The sequence below is a fragment of the Conger conger genome, chromosome 5, assembly GCF_963514075.1.
Source record: "Conger conger chromosome 5, fConCon1.1, whole genome shotgun sequence".
Taxonomy (NCBI): domain Eukaryota; kingdom Metazoa; phylum Chordata; class Actinopteri; order Anguilliformes; family Congridae; genus Conger; species Conger conger.
Window position 1 is genome coordinate 19,532,685 of NC_083764.1, and position 16,636 is coordinate 19,549,320.

The 16,636-nt window shown below is 42.8% G+C and overlaps 1 protein-coding gene across 5 annotated transcripts in view; it reads left to right on the forward strand.

Moving 5' to 3' along the window:
• myt1la (myelin transcription factor 1-like, a) overlaps nucleotides 1-16,636 on the forward strand; it is a 79,845-nt gene that overhangs the window by 38,945 nt on the left and 24,264 nt on the right. For all 5 annotated transcript variants that reach the window (XM_061242132.1, XM_061242127.1, XM_061242129.1 and 2 more), the window contains 4 exons: nucleotides 778-1,208; nucleotides 5,466-6,506; nucleotides 11,232-11,366; nucleotides 13,591-13,681. In XM_061242132.1, coding sequence (XP_061098116.1) covers nucleotides 778-1,208; nucleotides 5,466-6,506; nucleotides 11,232-11,366; nucleotides 13,591-13,681 — 1,698 coding nt within the window. The remainder of the gene's footprint in view (nucleotides 1-777; nucleotides 1,209-5,465; nucleotides 6,507-11,231; nucleotides 11,367-13,590; nucleotides 13,682-16,636) is intronic.

The window sequence follows — 16,636 nt, forward strand, 5'->3', positions numbered from 1 at the left end:
TGTGATTGTAATAATTACAGATTGGTGAAGCAAAAAACACCAACATTTTGGGAAATATACCTTTTTTCTGACTTACCCAGAAAAAAGAGAGGCGTTGTTATTCAAAGTTAGAAGGTATACCTAAACTACCTTCAGAAGGTGCGCGGATCACTGCGCTCAACCAGCGGAAGACAGAAGAGCACTTGTGTGTTCAGTGTTGTTATAGTTCCAATCATCAAACTTCTCAGAAAACAACATCTCTGCTTTACATTTTTATATATAAGGTGTATTTCTTCACCTTGAAGGAGGTAGGCTACTGACTCCTATAGGCTTCAAGTATTTATGCTAAGCTAACATGTTTTGCTAACATGGAAATTGAGCCATTGAATGCATAAAAAATAAAATGAAATCAAATATCTCAGTCTAGGTAAGTTGGAAAAGAAAGGTATATTCACCAAAATGTTGGTGTTTCCCTTTAAGGATGATGCTTGCAACTGGTGCAGCAAGATTTTGAGATGTTTCGCTTGGTAGGTGTCAGCTCAGTGAAAGGCTGTTTCCCATATTGCATCTCAAAGCCTGCCTCTTGAAATTGATGATTTGGACAGAGAATGCAGTAAAATGTTTAGTCTTAAATTAACTCTGACAGGGTGCGTTTTACTCAGAGAACATTCCATCCATCTTGGGCTTATAAAGTCAGTTTGAATAAATGAACACTGACAATTTCACTGTGTAAAACATACATGCTTGTTCGCAGGTGAAGTCGTGCAAAATAGCCCCTCTTGTGTGTTATCTCAACAGTGTCTATGGCTGCCCTTTGGCCAAGAAGAGGAAAACGCAAGATAAGCAGCCGCAGGAACCAGCCCCAAAGAGAAGGTCCTTCCTGACACGCCTAGACAACTCCTCCATGGACGAGTGCTACGAGACGGATGGCACGGAGGAGGTGGACGAGAAGGAACAAGAGGACGTAGAGGAGGAAGAGGAGGAGGAAGGCGAGGAAGAGGAGGAGGTAGAAGAAGACGACGAGGAAGAGTACTCGGAGGACAACGAGGAGCAGGGTGAGGAGGAGTACGAGGGGGAAGTGCAGAGGGGGCAGAGAGAAACGGCGGAAGACGTCATAGAAGATGAGGAGGAGGAGGATGGCGAGGAAGGTGACGAGGAGGAAGAGGAGGAGGAAGAGGAAGACGAGGACGATGACGACGAAGATCGCGAGGAGCGCGGTCACAGGCACGGTAAGACCAGACACCGGCCTTTGCCCAAATTCACTTCCTTTCGTGTCTGCTTGAGCTCGTTTTTCACACATCTCGATACTGACATCTCAACCTTCTGAGAGTAGAGATCATCTGAAACAGAACTCATCTCCCACCCAGAAATATCTCTCAGTAGCTGGCAGTTATTCTTCCGCAGGCTCGGATGTCTATGAACAAGGTGCTTTGCCTCAGTTCCTCGTAAGCATGAGCCACAAAAGAATACTTTTTTGTCACCCGCGAGAAAAAGTGCGCTCTGTTTGAGACAGTACAGTAACATTGTTGCCAATGATAAGATGAGGCAAACAAACAGCACTGAATTACAGTTTCTCCAGGGAAAATGTTGTTTGCTCTGTTTTTATCGTTTTATCATTCTTAGCATCATTTTGACAGTGCGCCCTATGCGATTTGTTTTATCCACCTGTTTATGGATTTATTTATTTTTTTCGTTTCGTTCGGAGCTGTGGTGAAGACGGCTGAGCGTACCCAGGAATTTTTGATGGCGCTGAGCATTGAGTATGAGACAGAAAACAATCCCCCTGAAACAGGAGCCACTTCTAAAGATAGTTGGAGGAGCCTGAGGTGGTTCTGGAATAATTTCCTTGTGACCTTCAATGTCACCTCGGTATCAGACATGAAGCATCCTGGCTTCACCTGTGGGAAGGCCAGTAAAGACAATGGCTTCTTCAAACGATCGCTGATTCGGCAAAACTGTTGTGGTCCCGAAGGTAGAGACGGTGTTAGCTGCAGGCAATAATGCATTTTCCTCTAGATACTCTCCAACTGAGACACATTATTCCTGCCATATTATGCTTATTTAAATAAATTATGACTTGCATCTGCCTTACAATAGCCGCAGCATTAGAATTTAGAATTAAGGCTGCAGACAATAATGCTACCCCCACGACACACACACACCATCTCTGAAATATATCACAGTGCACACGCACACACCGTCTCTGAAATACAGCACAGTGCAGACACACACACCCTCTATGAAATACAGCACAGTGTACCCCCACCAGCTTTGACTTATCACAGTGCCACTGTGCTTCCACTTGAAAGCCTCACAAGTGTATTACCACAGATGAAGCTGGTGCTTTGAACGTAAGGCAGATGAGATTGATTTTAAAGAGACACTGTTTGGTTCAACACTAGTAACAGTGACAAGTGGTATTACAATGCACTCCACACCAGATGAGAATGGCGAAACAGGAAGAGGGAAGAAATCGTTTTGCATACGTTCCATAGTGTTGGTTTCCATGCTTTTCTCTTTCATGCAAAATGAATGACTGTATCACATTAGCACAAACCTTGTCAAACATTGTTAGCTGATTTTAAATGTCGGATCTCTCAGAATTTCCTCTGAATTCTTATGTAATTCTTAAGTTATGTTGTTAACCCCCAGATTCACCGTAGAGACACATACAGCATTATGTTAAAACATATATATTTAGGTGTGAATACAGTATTTCTTTGAATAAACACAGACTGTTTACATATGAATACTCCTACCACAGTATTATGATAGAGTATTATAAGCACTTATCTGCTGTGAATGGTTGATCTGGATGGCTGAAGTGGTGCTGATGTATTTGTTGACTGGTCACCTCTCACACTCACAGTACAGTAGAGAGGACAAGGCTTTCTTCTTTTCCATTTCTTTGTCTATGGACCACATTTTCTTGATCATTTCTGACAGAGCCTTTAAGAGCAATTGAGGACGTAGCTATCGCCTTTATTCACTTCAACTTTACCGCGCATTGCTATTGCACTGGAAGTGTCAGAAGTGTTCATCTTCGCCCCTTATCCTTTGAAAACTATTACCAGCTTCAGGGTTGCAATGTGCTGCATTTGTGTTCTTGCTTGATTGTGTCCAGGAATGCTAGCTTCCTTTTTTTGGAGCTTGGAGCTGAATTGCACTTCATATTTATTTATCCTTGGCTTTCCTTAACTGATGATAGCTCAATGTGTATTATTGATTTGATTTTGATTCACATAAGCTGAATTTTATTGCTTAGTGCTCAATGTGTATGATCATTCCTGACTGCCCATATTTTCATAGTAAGGTCATTCATGCACAGGGGTCATTTGCTCTTTGGTTTTTTCAGATGAATGGTGCCTTTTGAAATTTATTTGGAAAATTTGGATTATTAATGGTTTTAATTGCCCATTTTCCCTTTTTATTGAACTTTTCATATTTTTATATGTCTTTATCTATTACATTATGAACACAAAGTCATCCATGTTTGGGAAACAAAACTCAATTGATCTATTAAATTAAAGTTGAAGATTACACATCAGTAGTTTCTAAGATTTCTGTTTTTATCTCTCCCTTCCTTGAAATCAAAGCCCCTTAAATCTTGAATTAAATGAATGTGTACGTGTCTGTCTGTCTATGTGTGTGTGTGTGTGTGCACGCACACAGTTAGCGTGTGAAAGGTTTGACAGGTTTGGTGACTGATCTGAAATAGCTACATGATAGTACTTTGACCTGGAAGTACTGAACTGGAACAGCCAATAGTATGCTTGACAGATTAGAATCCTGTGTCACTGTAAATAAATATTGATGTAAAATGACTTCTAGCGACATTTGCAATGTTTTTTTCATTTTGGCCAAATACAATGCATGTGAATTTGCAAGATAACAACTGTATATACTGTAAAAAAGTCAACCAAGTGACAGGTGCAAGATAGCTATCTGGATTCTATTAAATAAATGGGTAGTAATGAGCCTCTTAAACTATCTTACTTGCAATCTGAGTTTTATGAAATGTAACTAGCTTGCTAATAGGTACGAACTGTATGTTCCAGTAAAGCTAGGCATGGATGAAAATTTGATGCTGTTGGAAAGTATTGTTTTCCATAGAGTCTCTAGGGGAGAGATATGTCACAGGGAGCTGTTGCTAGCTAGTTCTCTTGATTGTTAGCAAATGACAGATCACAACTCTTATCTGAATACTTTAAAACAGTGTGTCATACCACTGTATAAACTAATGAGTACAAAATGTTTTGGGATTCCGAAATAATACGTAACCTGCTAGCTGGTTAGCATATTGTACAGTAGGAAGGGACATTCACCAGCTGCTCATTATTCACAGTGATCAATATAGTGCTGGAAATGTTCAGTTCTATCTTTATATCAGTGTCTGGAAATAGACATTAATGATAAGACCGAGGCATCCATTTAATTTAGCTAATGATTTATGGATATGATCTGCATAGCAGCTGATTCTAATAAATAGGCTACTCGTAAGTTTGTGTGTGTGTGTGTGTGTGTGTGCATGTATGCATGTGTGTGTATCCAGTAAATGTTCTGATGCTGTTAGTTCATATATTGTATGCAATTCACATTCTGTCAAAAGCATGTAATGGCTCAACTATGTTCCTCTTTGTTGATGAACTATTAAAATCATGGCACTGTTTATATTTCATGGTCCAATAAACTTGCCCCTTAAAAAATTTGTTGGGTCTCTACAATAATAATTGCTGTCTTTTTTTACGGTGATGAGCACCTTTTTTTTATTGCAAGTCCTATCATGGGCTAGATATTGTGACTTGGAGAGTCTTGACATTTCATTTCTCATTCAGATACACATGGGTACAGATATCATAGGGGAAATAAACTGTCCATGAAGTTCAGCTCATTTGAGGCCTTTCTGTGTCTCAATAATATCATTGCAGTGCCAATCTCATTAATTTCTCTTCACTCTGCGTGTTTTTTTCCGATCCTCTGAGAGACTTAGGCTTTCTATATGAGGTAGATACAGCACGCTACACACTGAAGGCAAACTATTTATTAGCCTTGCAAAAACACAGTGTAGGAAGACCCCACCATTGATGGGGTTGATATTGATATCCCACATTGATCACAGAATGGTTTTCTGGCATAATGAAGTACTGAAATGATGGGTGTTCTCCTTCCTCAACAATCAGATGAATGGCAGATACGGCAAAGTTTGGAAATCGCTAACAGTCAAATGAAATCATTATGTTTCACTCTCTTCCTTGCTACACTTGCCTATTCCTATCTTTTATACATAGTTTCATATTAGCCTCGGTTTCTAGCATAGCCACCTCGGTTGTGTAGCATTTCAAATGCCCCCTAATCTGAATCACCTCCTGCCTTCATTAAGTGTGAATAAATCAAACGCAGTCAGAGATAAAGCACCCGCTTTTTCCACAGATGCGAGAAAGAAACGCAGTACAGAAATGATGGGTGTTCTCCGCCTTCCTCAACAGAGAACAATCAGATGAACGGCGGCTACTCCAAAACCGGTCCGGTGCTAGACAAGGACAACAACAGCGAGGAGTATGAGAACTACGACGAGCTGGTGGCCAAGTCCCTGCTGAACCTGGGCAAGATAGCTGAGGACGCAGCCTACCAGGCCATGACCGAGTCGGAGATGAACAGCAACTCCTCCAACAGCGCGGGCGAAGACGACGATGAAGACGACGACGACGACGAGGAGAACGAGAAGGGCCAGAGGAAGGGCGAGCTGAGCCTGGATGTGGACAGCGATGTGGTGCGTGAGACGGTGGACTCCCTCAAGCTCCTGGCACAGGGTCACGGCGCCCTGATGGCGGACGACCTGGACGGCCGGGGCTACGAGGCGGAGGCCGGAGGCGGAGGGGGCATCTCGGACGGCGTCGGGGGTTCGGCCAGCAATGGGAGGGCGGTGGAGACGGAGGAGGAGGTCTGCCTCAGCAGCCTGGAGTGCCTGAGGAGCCAGTGCTACGATCTGGCGCGCAAGCTCAGCGAGACCCAGCCGGCGGAGCGGGGCGGACATCCCTACGCCACCCCGCACGCCCACCCGCACCCCCACCACCACCTGTCCGACCTGCCGCACCACCACCACCACCACCACCACCACCCCGTCTACGTCAGCTGCCAGCAGGAGCTCCAGGAGGACGGGCGGAGCGGCCTGGAGAGGAACTACTCCGACATGGTCAACCTCATGAGGCTGGAGGAGCAGCTCAGCCCCGACTCCAAGGGCTACGGCATGGGCCATGGCCAGGAAGGAGGGGGCCACGACGGGGATGAGGACACGGCCTCCGTGACCTCCGACCGCTCGGACGAGGCTTTCGACATGGCCAAAGGCAACCTGACCCTGCTGGAGAAGGCCATCGCCCTGGAGTCGGAGAGGGCCAAGGTGATGCGGGACAGGATGGGGGTGGAGCAGGGCCTCCGGAGGGAGCACAGTCCCCGGCAGAGCTGCGCGGCGGAAGAGCGGAAAGCGCGGAGCCACCACGATGGAGCCAAGAGGCCGTACTACCCGAAAGGTAGGCACACTCTCACATACGCACACACTCAGACACACGCGCACACACATGCGCACACACGCGTAGATGTGCGAGCACACACATACACACAGCACACACACACCCACACACACACAGCACACACATACACCTCAGGCCTCTCCACACACGTGCACACTGTATGTGGTATATACAGTTTATACAGTTTCATGCAAAAATACAGAGACTGGACATCAGCACAGTGGATTTGAAATTAAACTGACTGTGAGGATAAAGTGCTGACCTGTCAGCTTTATTTGAGGGCATGACATCCATATTGCGTAATCTGTGTAGGAATTCCAGCCATTTTTATTCATAGTCCCCCCAGACCAAACGTAATTGGACAAATTATCCAAATCTGAAAGTGATATTTAGTACTCGGCTGCAAATCCTTTGCATGCACATGCACACTCAACAAGCACAGAGGCACACACAAATGATGTATTTATTTATCAATTTGTTTTGATCATTGTTCTGTAACTGGCACAATGGAATGTCCTGTTCTTCCGAAAATTCAATACAGTAGCTAAACAAATGGACCATTTTCATTTTAAATTTTTTTACCTGTACCTGTAGTCCACCTCTTCGTATAGATGGACAGTGAGGGAGACAGAGAGAGAAAGAGAGAACGCCTCCATTTCACCCGCGTTCTGCTGTGCGCGGCGCAGAGATGAAATAGACATTAGGCCGATCGTGGCGTTTGGAAAACCTCTCCATGACCCCGGGACAGGCTTTTTTCGGCCAATTTGAATAATTCACATCTCGGCAGTGGCAGCAGAGGCTTATGTTGTTGAAATAGGCCAGCACGTCAACATCAGAAGCTGGGCTTCTCAGGCATAACTAATGGAAATCTGCAGGGCCTGTTAGGACAGCAAAATCCCATCCTTGGGATTCAGGTCACGGCCGCTCTCAACCGCCTATTTTTAAACCCAGGAGGGGCTACTAAGACATCAGCACGGTCACTGGGACTTAACCATGGAGAGATAGTTTGGAAATCGCTAACCATGAAAACACCTTCAATGCGCATTTCCCTCTAACAGTCAAATTAAATCATTATGTTTGACTGAGAGGAGCAGCCTCTGGCACTTGCCTATTCCCATCTTTTATACATAGTTTCGTATTACCGCGGTTTCTCCCGTAGCCACCTCGGTTGTGTAGCATTTCAAATGCCCCCTAATCTGAATCGCCCCCTGCCTTCATTAAGTGTGAATAAATCAAATGCAGTCAGAGATAAAGCACCCGCTTTTTACCGCAGATGAGAAAAATAAGTGCAGTGTGAAGTACCACCACTGCATCATCCGCGAGAATGAAAAACCGATATTACGTAAAATGAAATCAGCGATATATAAATATTTCTATTGCCAACTTGCGAGAAGATAAATTGCCACGGCAATGATCTCACACGTGTGAGTCACCGGCATGCGCTGCATGTGGCACAAGAGCGGCTAATGCTTCAATCTAATTTCTAATAATGATCGATGCGCTGCAAGGGCATCGGGATAACATCTCGCTTATCTTCCAGGAGCGACTGTGTGAGAAAGCACAGTATAGGAATCCATATCCATAAGAGGAATAATGATTTATCCGCTCATAGTGGTGGGAAGGTAGTTCCTAAGTAAGAAGGTTATTGCTGGAAAAAAAAATGAAGCTAAAAATGAAAAACTAGCCATGGAAAAACTAAAAAAAGGTGTGAGGATATACTGTATTCAGAATATTGTTATGTTCTTGATACTCAGGGGCCCCTGTAGTTCATTCTAGGTCTGTTTGACCAGAGCCAAATAAACCAGTTTGACTGTTACTAACATGGTGGTCAGTCGTTACTGGTCTCAGGAGGAACGCATAATGAAAAAATAGAACTGGAGCTTTTGCCTCTAAGACAAATCATATTTTTATTTTTTATACAAAAGATGAAAAAAGGTAAGTGGCTTTTGTCCTGTCTGTTATGTTTCTAGGTAGTTGCAGCCCAGAGACAAAATTAACCTGGAATTTATTTGCGTCCATTATCGACAGTATACTTAATTTGCGTCTCTGTTCTTAAGTTACCATATGTTTTTTTTGTTAGATAAATGGTAACCATTAGCTACTTTTGTTGGAAGCATTTGACTTTAGTGTTGCCATTGGTGGTCTGTGAACTGTAAAACATGGCAGTTTATTTACTCATTAACAAAAGTTACTAATTTGATCAAATTAAAATTCCGTATGTAGCCTGTTTTGTAAAAATGACAGCGGCTGATGCTTCCTCTCTCTCTCTTAAGGCAACGCTGCTCGATTCTTACAAAACTTTAATTGAATCTTGCCCTGAAACTAAAGCTAAAAGTAAATTATCCATAAATGTAATATGCATAGAAAATGAAATAAAAAAACACAGTGGATTTAAAACTGAAATTAACGGAAATTAAATTTGAAAATAGAAAAGAGAAGACTCTGATAACCGGGATTCAATGCAGGCAGGACATAAGTTTTAAAAGCATTATAGGTAGTTTTATGCATATATGGAATTTTTTGCGGAGAAAATATCTGTTGCTCTATCTTGTGTTCCATTTCACTTGACTGGGTGTCCCTGCCCTTAGTCCCTGAGGTGAACATGACTCGGTTCTGTGTCTGGGAGCTTTCACCCTTTACACCTATGATGGAGGGTTCCATAAAGAACTGAAAAGAGCTCCTTTGTGAAGACAAGCTAAAGGACCCTTTTCTTCTGAGACTGTATTGCTTCTTGGGGCTGGCCATATTATTGACTCAGCGAAAGTCTAGTCATGCATCGTAAAAGGAAATTGTCATAGGGCAGTGTGTTTCTGTTGACTGTGAAATCATCTGTACAGCTGTGCGCAGTCACATGCATGCCACTAATTCTGGACTGTTTGATATGCCTGTTTCATGTGGACTCGGCATCCTATTTTAGAATTAAAAATTGTCCATTTAAAATAGTCCATTTTGTCTTGAGAAAGCTTGTACGTCAATGTGAATGCAAATTCATCGAGCTCGTGAAACCCAGGACAAAAATCCCAAAATTAATTAATTCAGTGCAAGCACACTCAAAAATCAAAGGACCAACCTTAAGGCTAATATTATCTTTAATTATAATTCATTTTTTAAAGTGAGCACAAGCTATGTAAAGGCGGGGAACCACACATTTGGGCGGTTCTTCTTCAGCTTCTCTCCTTCAAGGAAAGCGTTTCAGTGAATTTCCAGTTCAGTAAATTTAGAAAAAATAGCTTATAGTATATCTTGCTGAAACCAGCACTTCTTCATTGCAGAAACAGTAGAAAACATGACTCCATTTGATTATTATTATCCAATTGAACAATACATACGAATATACGGTATGTGCCATAATAAATAACACATTATTCATACATTTAAATAATGTATTTTAAATAGTGTTTGAAGATAGGTATCCATTTGACCTATATTACACTGCATGCAAAAATGTTTTAAGCATACTGTACATTTTCGACTTAGGGAGACTGACACAGAAAGTCATGTGACATTACATCACATTGTATTGCTGGGTAGGCACATCATTTTTTTTTACCTTTACAAATAAAGTAACTAGTCACTTTGGATAGATGGCCTTTTAACTACTATAAATTCTTATACCCATTCTTGCAGTTCATTATGCCTTCTGGTGGTTTGTGAAAACATATTGCTATAAGTTGTAACTCCAACCAGTGTTGCTGCAGGAAAAATTTAGAATTCCCTATAACAGCAAGTTTGTGTTGCTATGGTGATTTAGATGTTTTTTCCCTTTCTTTTAAACTACCAGAAAGAAACTATTTAGGAGTCTATTTAGGAGTTTTCAGCATCGTAGTTGAATGCAGTCTCAAAGCTAATATCACCACCGGTTAGTTTTTACCATAAATAATGCACCATCATCCATCTTATAATGTGACCTTTATCTTCCAGGGTTTTAACATCATACTTCTGAATTCCCTCCTACATTATCGCCCACTGATGAATATTTACATGGAAGACGTGCGTGAAAGTATGGTACTGTGCCTACACTGGCTTTTTCCTGCAGTAGACAGCATACGCCCTTCACTGGACTGGATCTTTAAATAAGGATCACCTAAACGATTTAAATGAGAATGTTTAATCATGCACGGCAATCACAGCGACAAGACATTTATCTGCTTATACGTATACCTTTGGCTTCTCCTATTTCAAGCTCACATACCTTTATTTATTCATGTTTTTAACCTTTATCTTATCAGGTAAGGCCAGTTGAGAACCATTTCTCATTTTAACCCTGCTTTTATGTTTGGGGTCAATTTGACTCCATTCAGTGTGTGACATCTCTTAGAAACCAGTTAACCATTTTTTGTTATACAGATACTGTATTATTTTTCTAATTTTCTAATTTGGTTAAATAGTAAACATGCAGTAAAAACGCTATGCGACGTCCCGTACCAACTTGGCATGAAAATGTGTTATGCAGTGTTATTTTGACCCTCTATAACTGTATAAAATGTAAGAAAATATACAACCATTTAGAAATGTTTTTATCTGATTTCTTTGTGAGTGATTCTGGTGGAACTTTCCCATACAGGTGTCAAACTTTCACTTACTGTTCCTTAGGCTCTAAAATGAGATGTTTTTCACAGACTTTCACATTTTTTTGATAAAAAGCTAGTAATTTGGGCGACGCGTGTAAAAAAAATTGTATTACAATATTTTTGTAATAAAACGCGTGATGCTCTGGGTTCACAGATTCTTCGCGGAGCGAGAAGAAGGAGAGCAAGTGCCCTACCCCCGGCTGCGATGGATCGGGGCACGTGACCGGCCTGTACCCCCACCACCGGAGCCTGTCCGGCTGTCCCCACAAAGACAGGGTGCCCCCTGAAAGTAAGCACAACGGAAGTATTGTGATCGCTTTAGGTGACAAAACTTTCCTTCTCATACTGAGTGTGTGACGTACTCCCGGTGTATCCTTGCTCCTGACCTTCTTTGACTTTTCCGCGGAATGCCCTTATCCGTACGTTCACCTGCATGGCCCACTTTTGAAGGTAGCCCTTGTTCCTGTGTGAGCTCTTTCTGCATGTCTGCTTGGAGTTCATCTTTTTCTGGCTCTGAGTCTCTGTCGCAGCTTCATTCCCCTGTTCGAGTCTGTGGCTCTCACTGTGTTGGGTACGTTTAACACCTGTTCCTGCCTTGGTCAAGTAGAGAGCAGCAAGAACACAACAGCCCACTCGACACTACACTTAGTGCATTTGTAATAACACTCGGTGTAATTACGGCGTAATTGCAGTGTAATTGCACAGTTATTGAGGCTTCTTAATGTGCAGCGGGCCACTTTTTCTGTCTGGAAAAATGACTTTAAATGCACCCAAAAGCGATCCTTCTGGAGGAGATGCACCTTGAAGAGCACGGTTTGATTTGCAATTCACAGTGCATCACGTAAAATGATGGGAAAATTATTTTCCACTTATTATTCTGACGTGAAGTATTTTTAATGAATTTTCGGGTAATGTAGAATTATACTTTTAAGTAACTGCTGAAAAGACCATCTAAAAAATGTTTTGCCAGAAAAATCCCCATTAACCTAATTAGCCTATGATTTTGTATGCCATGGCAGTAACAACTGCATTGAGAGGAGATACTGTAGTTTTCCTTCTGATTGAGCTGAATTTTAAGATTGTCATTTTGGGCAAGCAATAAATATCGCAAACATATATATTATGAGGATAGGTGGAAAGAATCTATAAACATTGCATTTAGAGACAATTAAGAAACAAAGCTGAACAGCTTAACATTTCAGTAGTTAGGTAGTTAACAACTACATTAGTTCATGTCAATTAATGTTACCTTATCGTAAAGTGTTACCGTATAAGGCTCTGTAATGACTCAATCTAAGGCAGGGAAGAGGTGTTACCCACAGGATTTCTCACTTGCTAGTTTCCTCTGAAATAGAGGGAAAACGTGTACAATAAACCTCCAAAATCCTTTTTGGGAACGGGAGACTTTTAAAATTTTAACAGAATCTTCATGACTTTGAAATGTATTCCCATTTTTCTCCCCAAAATAAAGTACGCCCAACAATTGTCATGCTGCAACATCCATTGTCAATTCAGTGACGTGTGCACAACAAATGTGTGTTCTCCTCCAAAGCATGGTGATATGAATCACACTTCATTCCAAAAGCTGGGCTCACCAGGCAAACTTGAGGGTGCCTGACCAATCAGGGAGTGTTGCTGGTGCATCCTGGGTGGATGGAACCCTCACCTCTCTGTGTAATGCTTAGGGCATCTGCGTATTCCCCTGCAGTCCTACCAGTCCCTTTGAGCACTGCCATCGCCTAATTCAATATCACACGGTGGGGCCCATCCATACACTGAGCCTTAGCGGCATGAGCCACCCAGAAGCTCCCAGAATGTACCAAGTATAATAAATTATTGAACTACAATAGATTATTGTAATGTTACTTCTAGCCTTAATTTGAACGTAGGCTTTAATTTTGCAGCCAGTTTTTACATGTTAAAAACCATGTAAAATGAACCTTGATTCCCAGAAGATGCAGCTAGATTAAGATCGGGAGACTGGAAGAGGGTTGAGCGAAGGGGGGTGGACAAAATAAACTCCTCGCAAAAAGTGCAAACAAAATTTTCAGCGCTGAAACAAAATGGGGCCAAACCGAAAATTACCAGCCTGAGCAGAACATCCTGTGTAAATGTACTGTATGTGGGCAGAGTTTTCGCTTTAATAGAATGTACTAGGGGTTGTGACTCCACCTCTGATGCAGCTCGGAGAAGTGAGCTTGCCTGCCGAAAGTGCCCCTTCACACTCTGCATCCTGGTAATAACACGAACCCAGCATGATTAAGTGATATCCGCTGGGTTGTGATAAACCGCTGACCGTTGGCTGCGTCACCCGTCGCCCCCCTATCCCCCCCCCCCCCCCCCCCCCCACTGAACATTGGCATGAGCCCCTGCATGGCCTGCTGTCCTCTGCATGAGCGTACTTCTGAAAATGCCAGCCGTCCCGGTGTTCACAAACTAATGGAGATGGAACTGATAACTTGGCTCTAGGGCCTCCTAACCTTCCCTGTCTCTCGCCTCTTTTGTCTGTCAAGTCCTTGCAATGTATGAAAATGTTCTAAAGTGTCCTACGCCTGGCTGCACGGGACGTGGCCATGTCAATAGCAACAGGAACTCCCACCGAAGGTGAGTGCTGCTCGGTCTATGGGGCCCCTCTCCTGCACCTCGCCTGGCACGCCATTTTGTATTTTGTAATTCAGGGGGGGAGGGAGTTGGGGGATTTGTCCATTGCTGTTCAGCAAACATGTTGTTATTTTTTAAAAGCAGGGACAGGCAAATCTTAAAGTACGCTTGAAAAATAAGGCTTTAGATGAACATAATTTAATTATATGACAAATTCCCGTACAATTCATAGAGGTAACTACACCTGTTATTGTATGAATGTGGATAGTTTGTGTACTACTCAAAGTAGTAACATTTGTAAAAGCCTAATTGATGTAATTGTTTGGGATTGAAATACTTTTCTGAGCCCGATTGATCTTGCCTTGTGCAATTGAGCCAACCAAGAGGACCAGAATGCGGGGGTTTTAACTTTTTTTGAGTATTTCAGAGGTTCCAGTACACCAGACAAGCTCAGTAAAGCATAGACATGTAGTTCAGTCCAAAGCAATTTTGTTTGTCATTAATGGAATGACAATGGGTATGACTACTGTAACATGGAAAAAGGGATATTACGAACTGTAATTTTTAAATTACAATTAGATGAAAAATGATTGCTAGAATGCTAGAGCTATGTACCACAGTCAGTTTGGATTTGTGTGATGTTATTGTATTTAATGAAGCAACATTCTTTTAGTTGAAGGTATATATCTTATATGGATATTTGTCATGGAATTGAATTGAATACTCAACAAAGGAATGCTTCTTTTGAGAGAAACTGTTCAAAGTGTAGGTGACAGTCACAGTAGAGGACTGAAGACTGCAGGGCTAGTGGGACCCTAACTGCTCCCGCATTGCCAAACTCCTGTTCGCCCTGTTCTTTAAACCTGATTTAATATTTATTTATTTATCATTTCGACACAAAGAGTGTGTCGGATGTTAGCTCATCCGGTATATATTTCACCAGCGTAAAATTGTCCATTCGGGTGTGAACTCATCCAGTATATTTCACCAACGTTAGCATTAGCACGGAGGCTAATTTCCATCCACAGTCCCTGGGCGGGGACAGCGCATTAAAAAAGCTGAGCGAACCTTTATGAAGAGCGCGGGGGCTGTCTCTGCATGCGTGTCTCAGTGCAGCAGATGCTGTGTGACACCAGGCTAAGTGCCAGCTATCAGCACTCCCCTGGCACTGCAGTGAAGGTGTGGGGAGCGGCAGATCTGGGAAAGTCTGCCGGAGCGCTTTCCTCCGCATGGCACACATGGGCAGGAGATGCCTGGAAAACTACCGAACATATGCACACACATGCACAAACACACACACAGATGTACACACACTCGCACATACACACACGCTCATACGCACGCACAGATGTACACACACTCGCACAAACAGACACGCTCATACACACACACACACAGATGTACACACACTCGCACAAACACACACGCTCATACGCACGCACGCACGCACAGATGTACACACACTCGCACATACACACACGCTCATACGCACGCACATGCAGATGTACACACATGCGCACAAACACACACGCCCATACGCACGCATGCACAGATGTACACACACTCGCACAAACGCACACGCTCATTCACACGCACATGCAGATGTACACACGCTCATACACAACCATGCACACACACAGAGATGTACACACACACTCGCACAAACCCACTTGCACATGCACGCACACGCGCTGAAACACACATGCTGGCACACACAAACACACACACTCATCTACACATGCGCACGTACTGTCTCGCACACACACATTCGCACACACAAATACACGTACACACACACACTCGCACACATGCATACACACAGACATGCACACACACGCTCACGCACACAGACACGCACACACAAACATATACACATACATGCACATGTGCACATGCTCACACACAGACCCACACATAAATATATGCATGTACATGTACAGAACAGACAAATAGTCATGCATACATACATACATACATACATACATACACAGGCACACATAAACACATGCACACACATACACACCTCTCCACCCACAGCCGCTGCAGGCCATGATATATAGAACACCCCCGGTGGGATCTATGCACACTGTATGGTTGTCAGGAGTGACAAGATGAGGGAAAAATGCGGTGGGGAGGGAGAACAAACAAAAATACATATGTTTCACTTTTTTCTAAGGCAGTTGTCATGGAAACACATCTTACTGACAGCAGTCCCTCTGTCAGCTTGTCGTGCCGTACGAGACTCTGTGGCTCTTTCAAGTGTGTGTGCATTCTGGGCAGAGCCGATTCATTTTTCATATGCTCTTTGTGTGAGAAGAGCTCGCGGAAAGCCCAGCTGTATAGTGTATGCGTTCGAGATAGACAGAGAGTGAAAGACAGAGAGAGAGAGAGAGAATGGAAAATGATAGTGAGAGTAAACTGTGACAGAGAGGGAGATACAGAAAGAGGGATATGGAGACTAATGCATTTGAGAAGGAGAGAGAAGAGTAGGAGAGGGAAAGGGGGGATAAAGAGAGAGGGGGAGACTGAGTGAGAAGAAGATAAGGGGTGAGTTGCCTGATGTTGTTCATCTCTGTAGAGCTACTCAGCCTCTTTCTCTGGCAGAGAGGTCTGTGGTGCTGTCTCTCTGACAGTATTCCCTGAAGCCAACCAGCCAGAAACTCCCCCGTTCGTATCTGTAAGCGCCTTGCATTCTAATTAAAAACCATCTAAATAAAAACATCATTCGACAAGCATGACTCCCATTCAAAACAAATGACTTCTCAGTGTTTTGAACCAATGTGAATTTGAAACGGTAAAAAATGTTTCTTGACTCAAAATGTAATTTACTTGGACACAAGCACCACATTCACCCTGGATAACTAGAGGTTAGCTTACCCTGTGACATGAATGAATTAATGAATGAATGTACAGTATCTGTATACATGTGTACACATGGATATCAAGGTTGGCAATGTA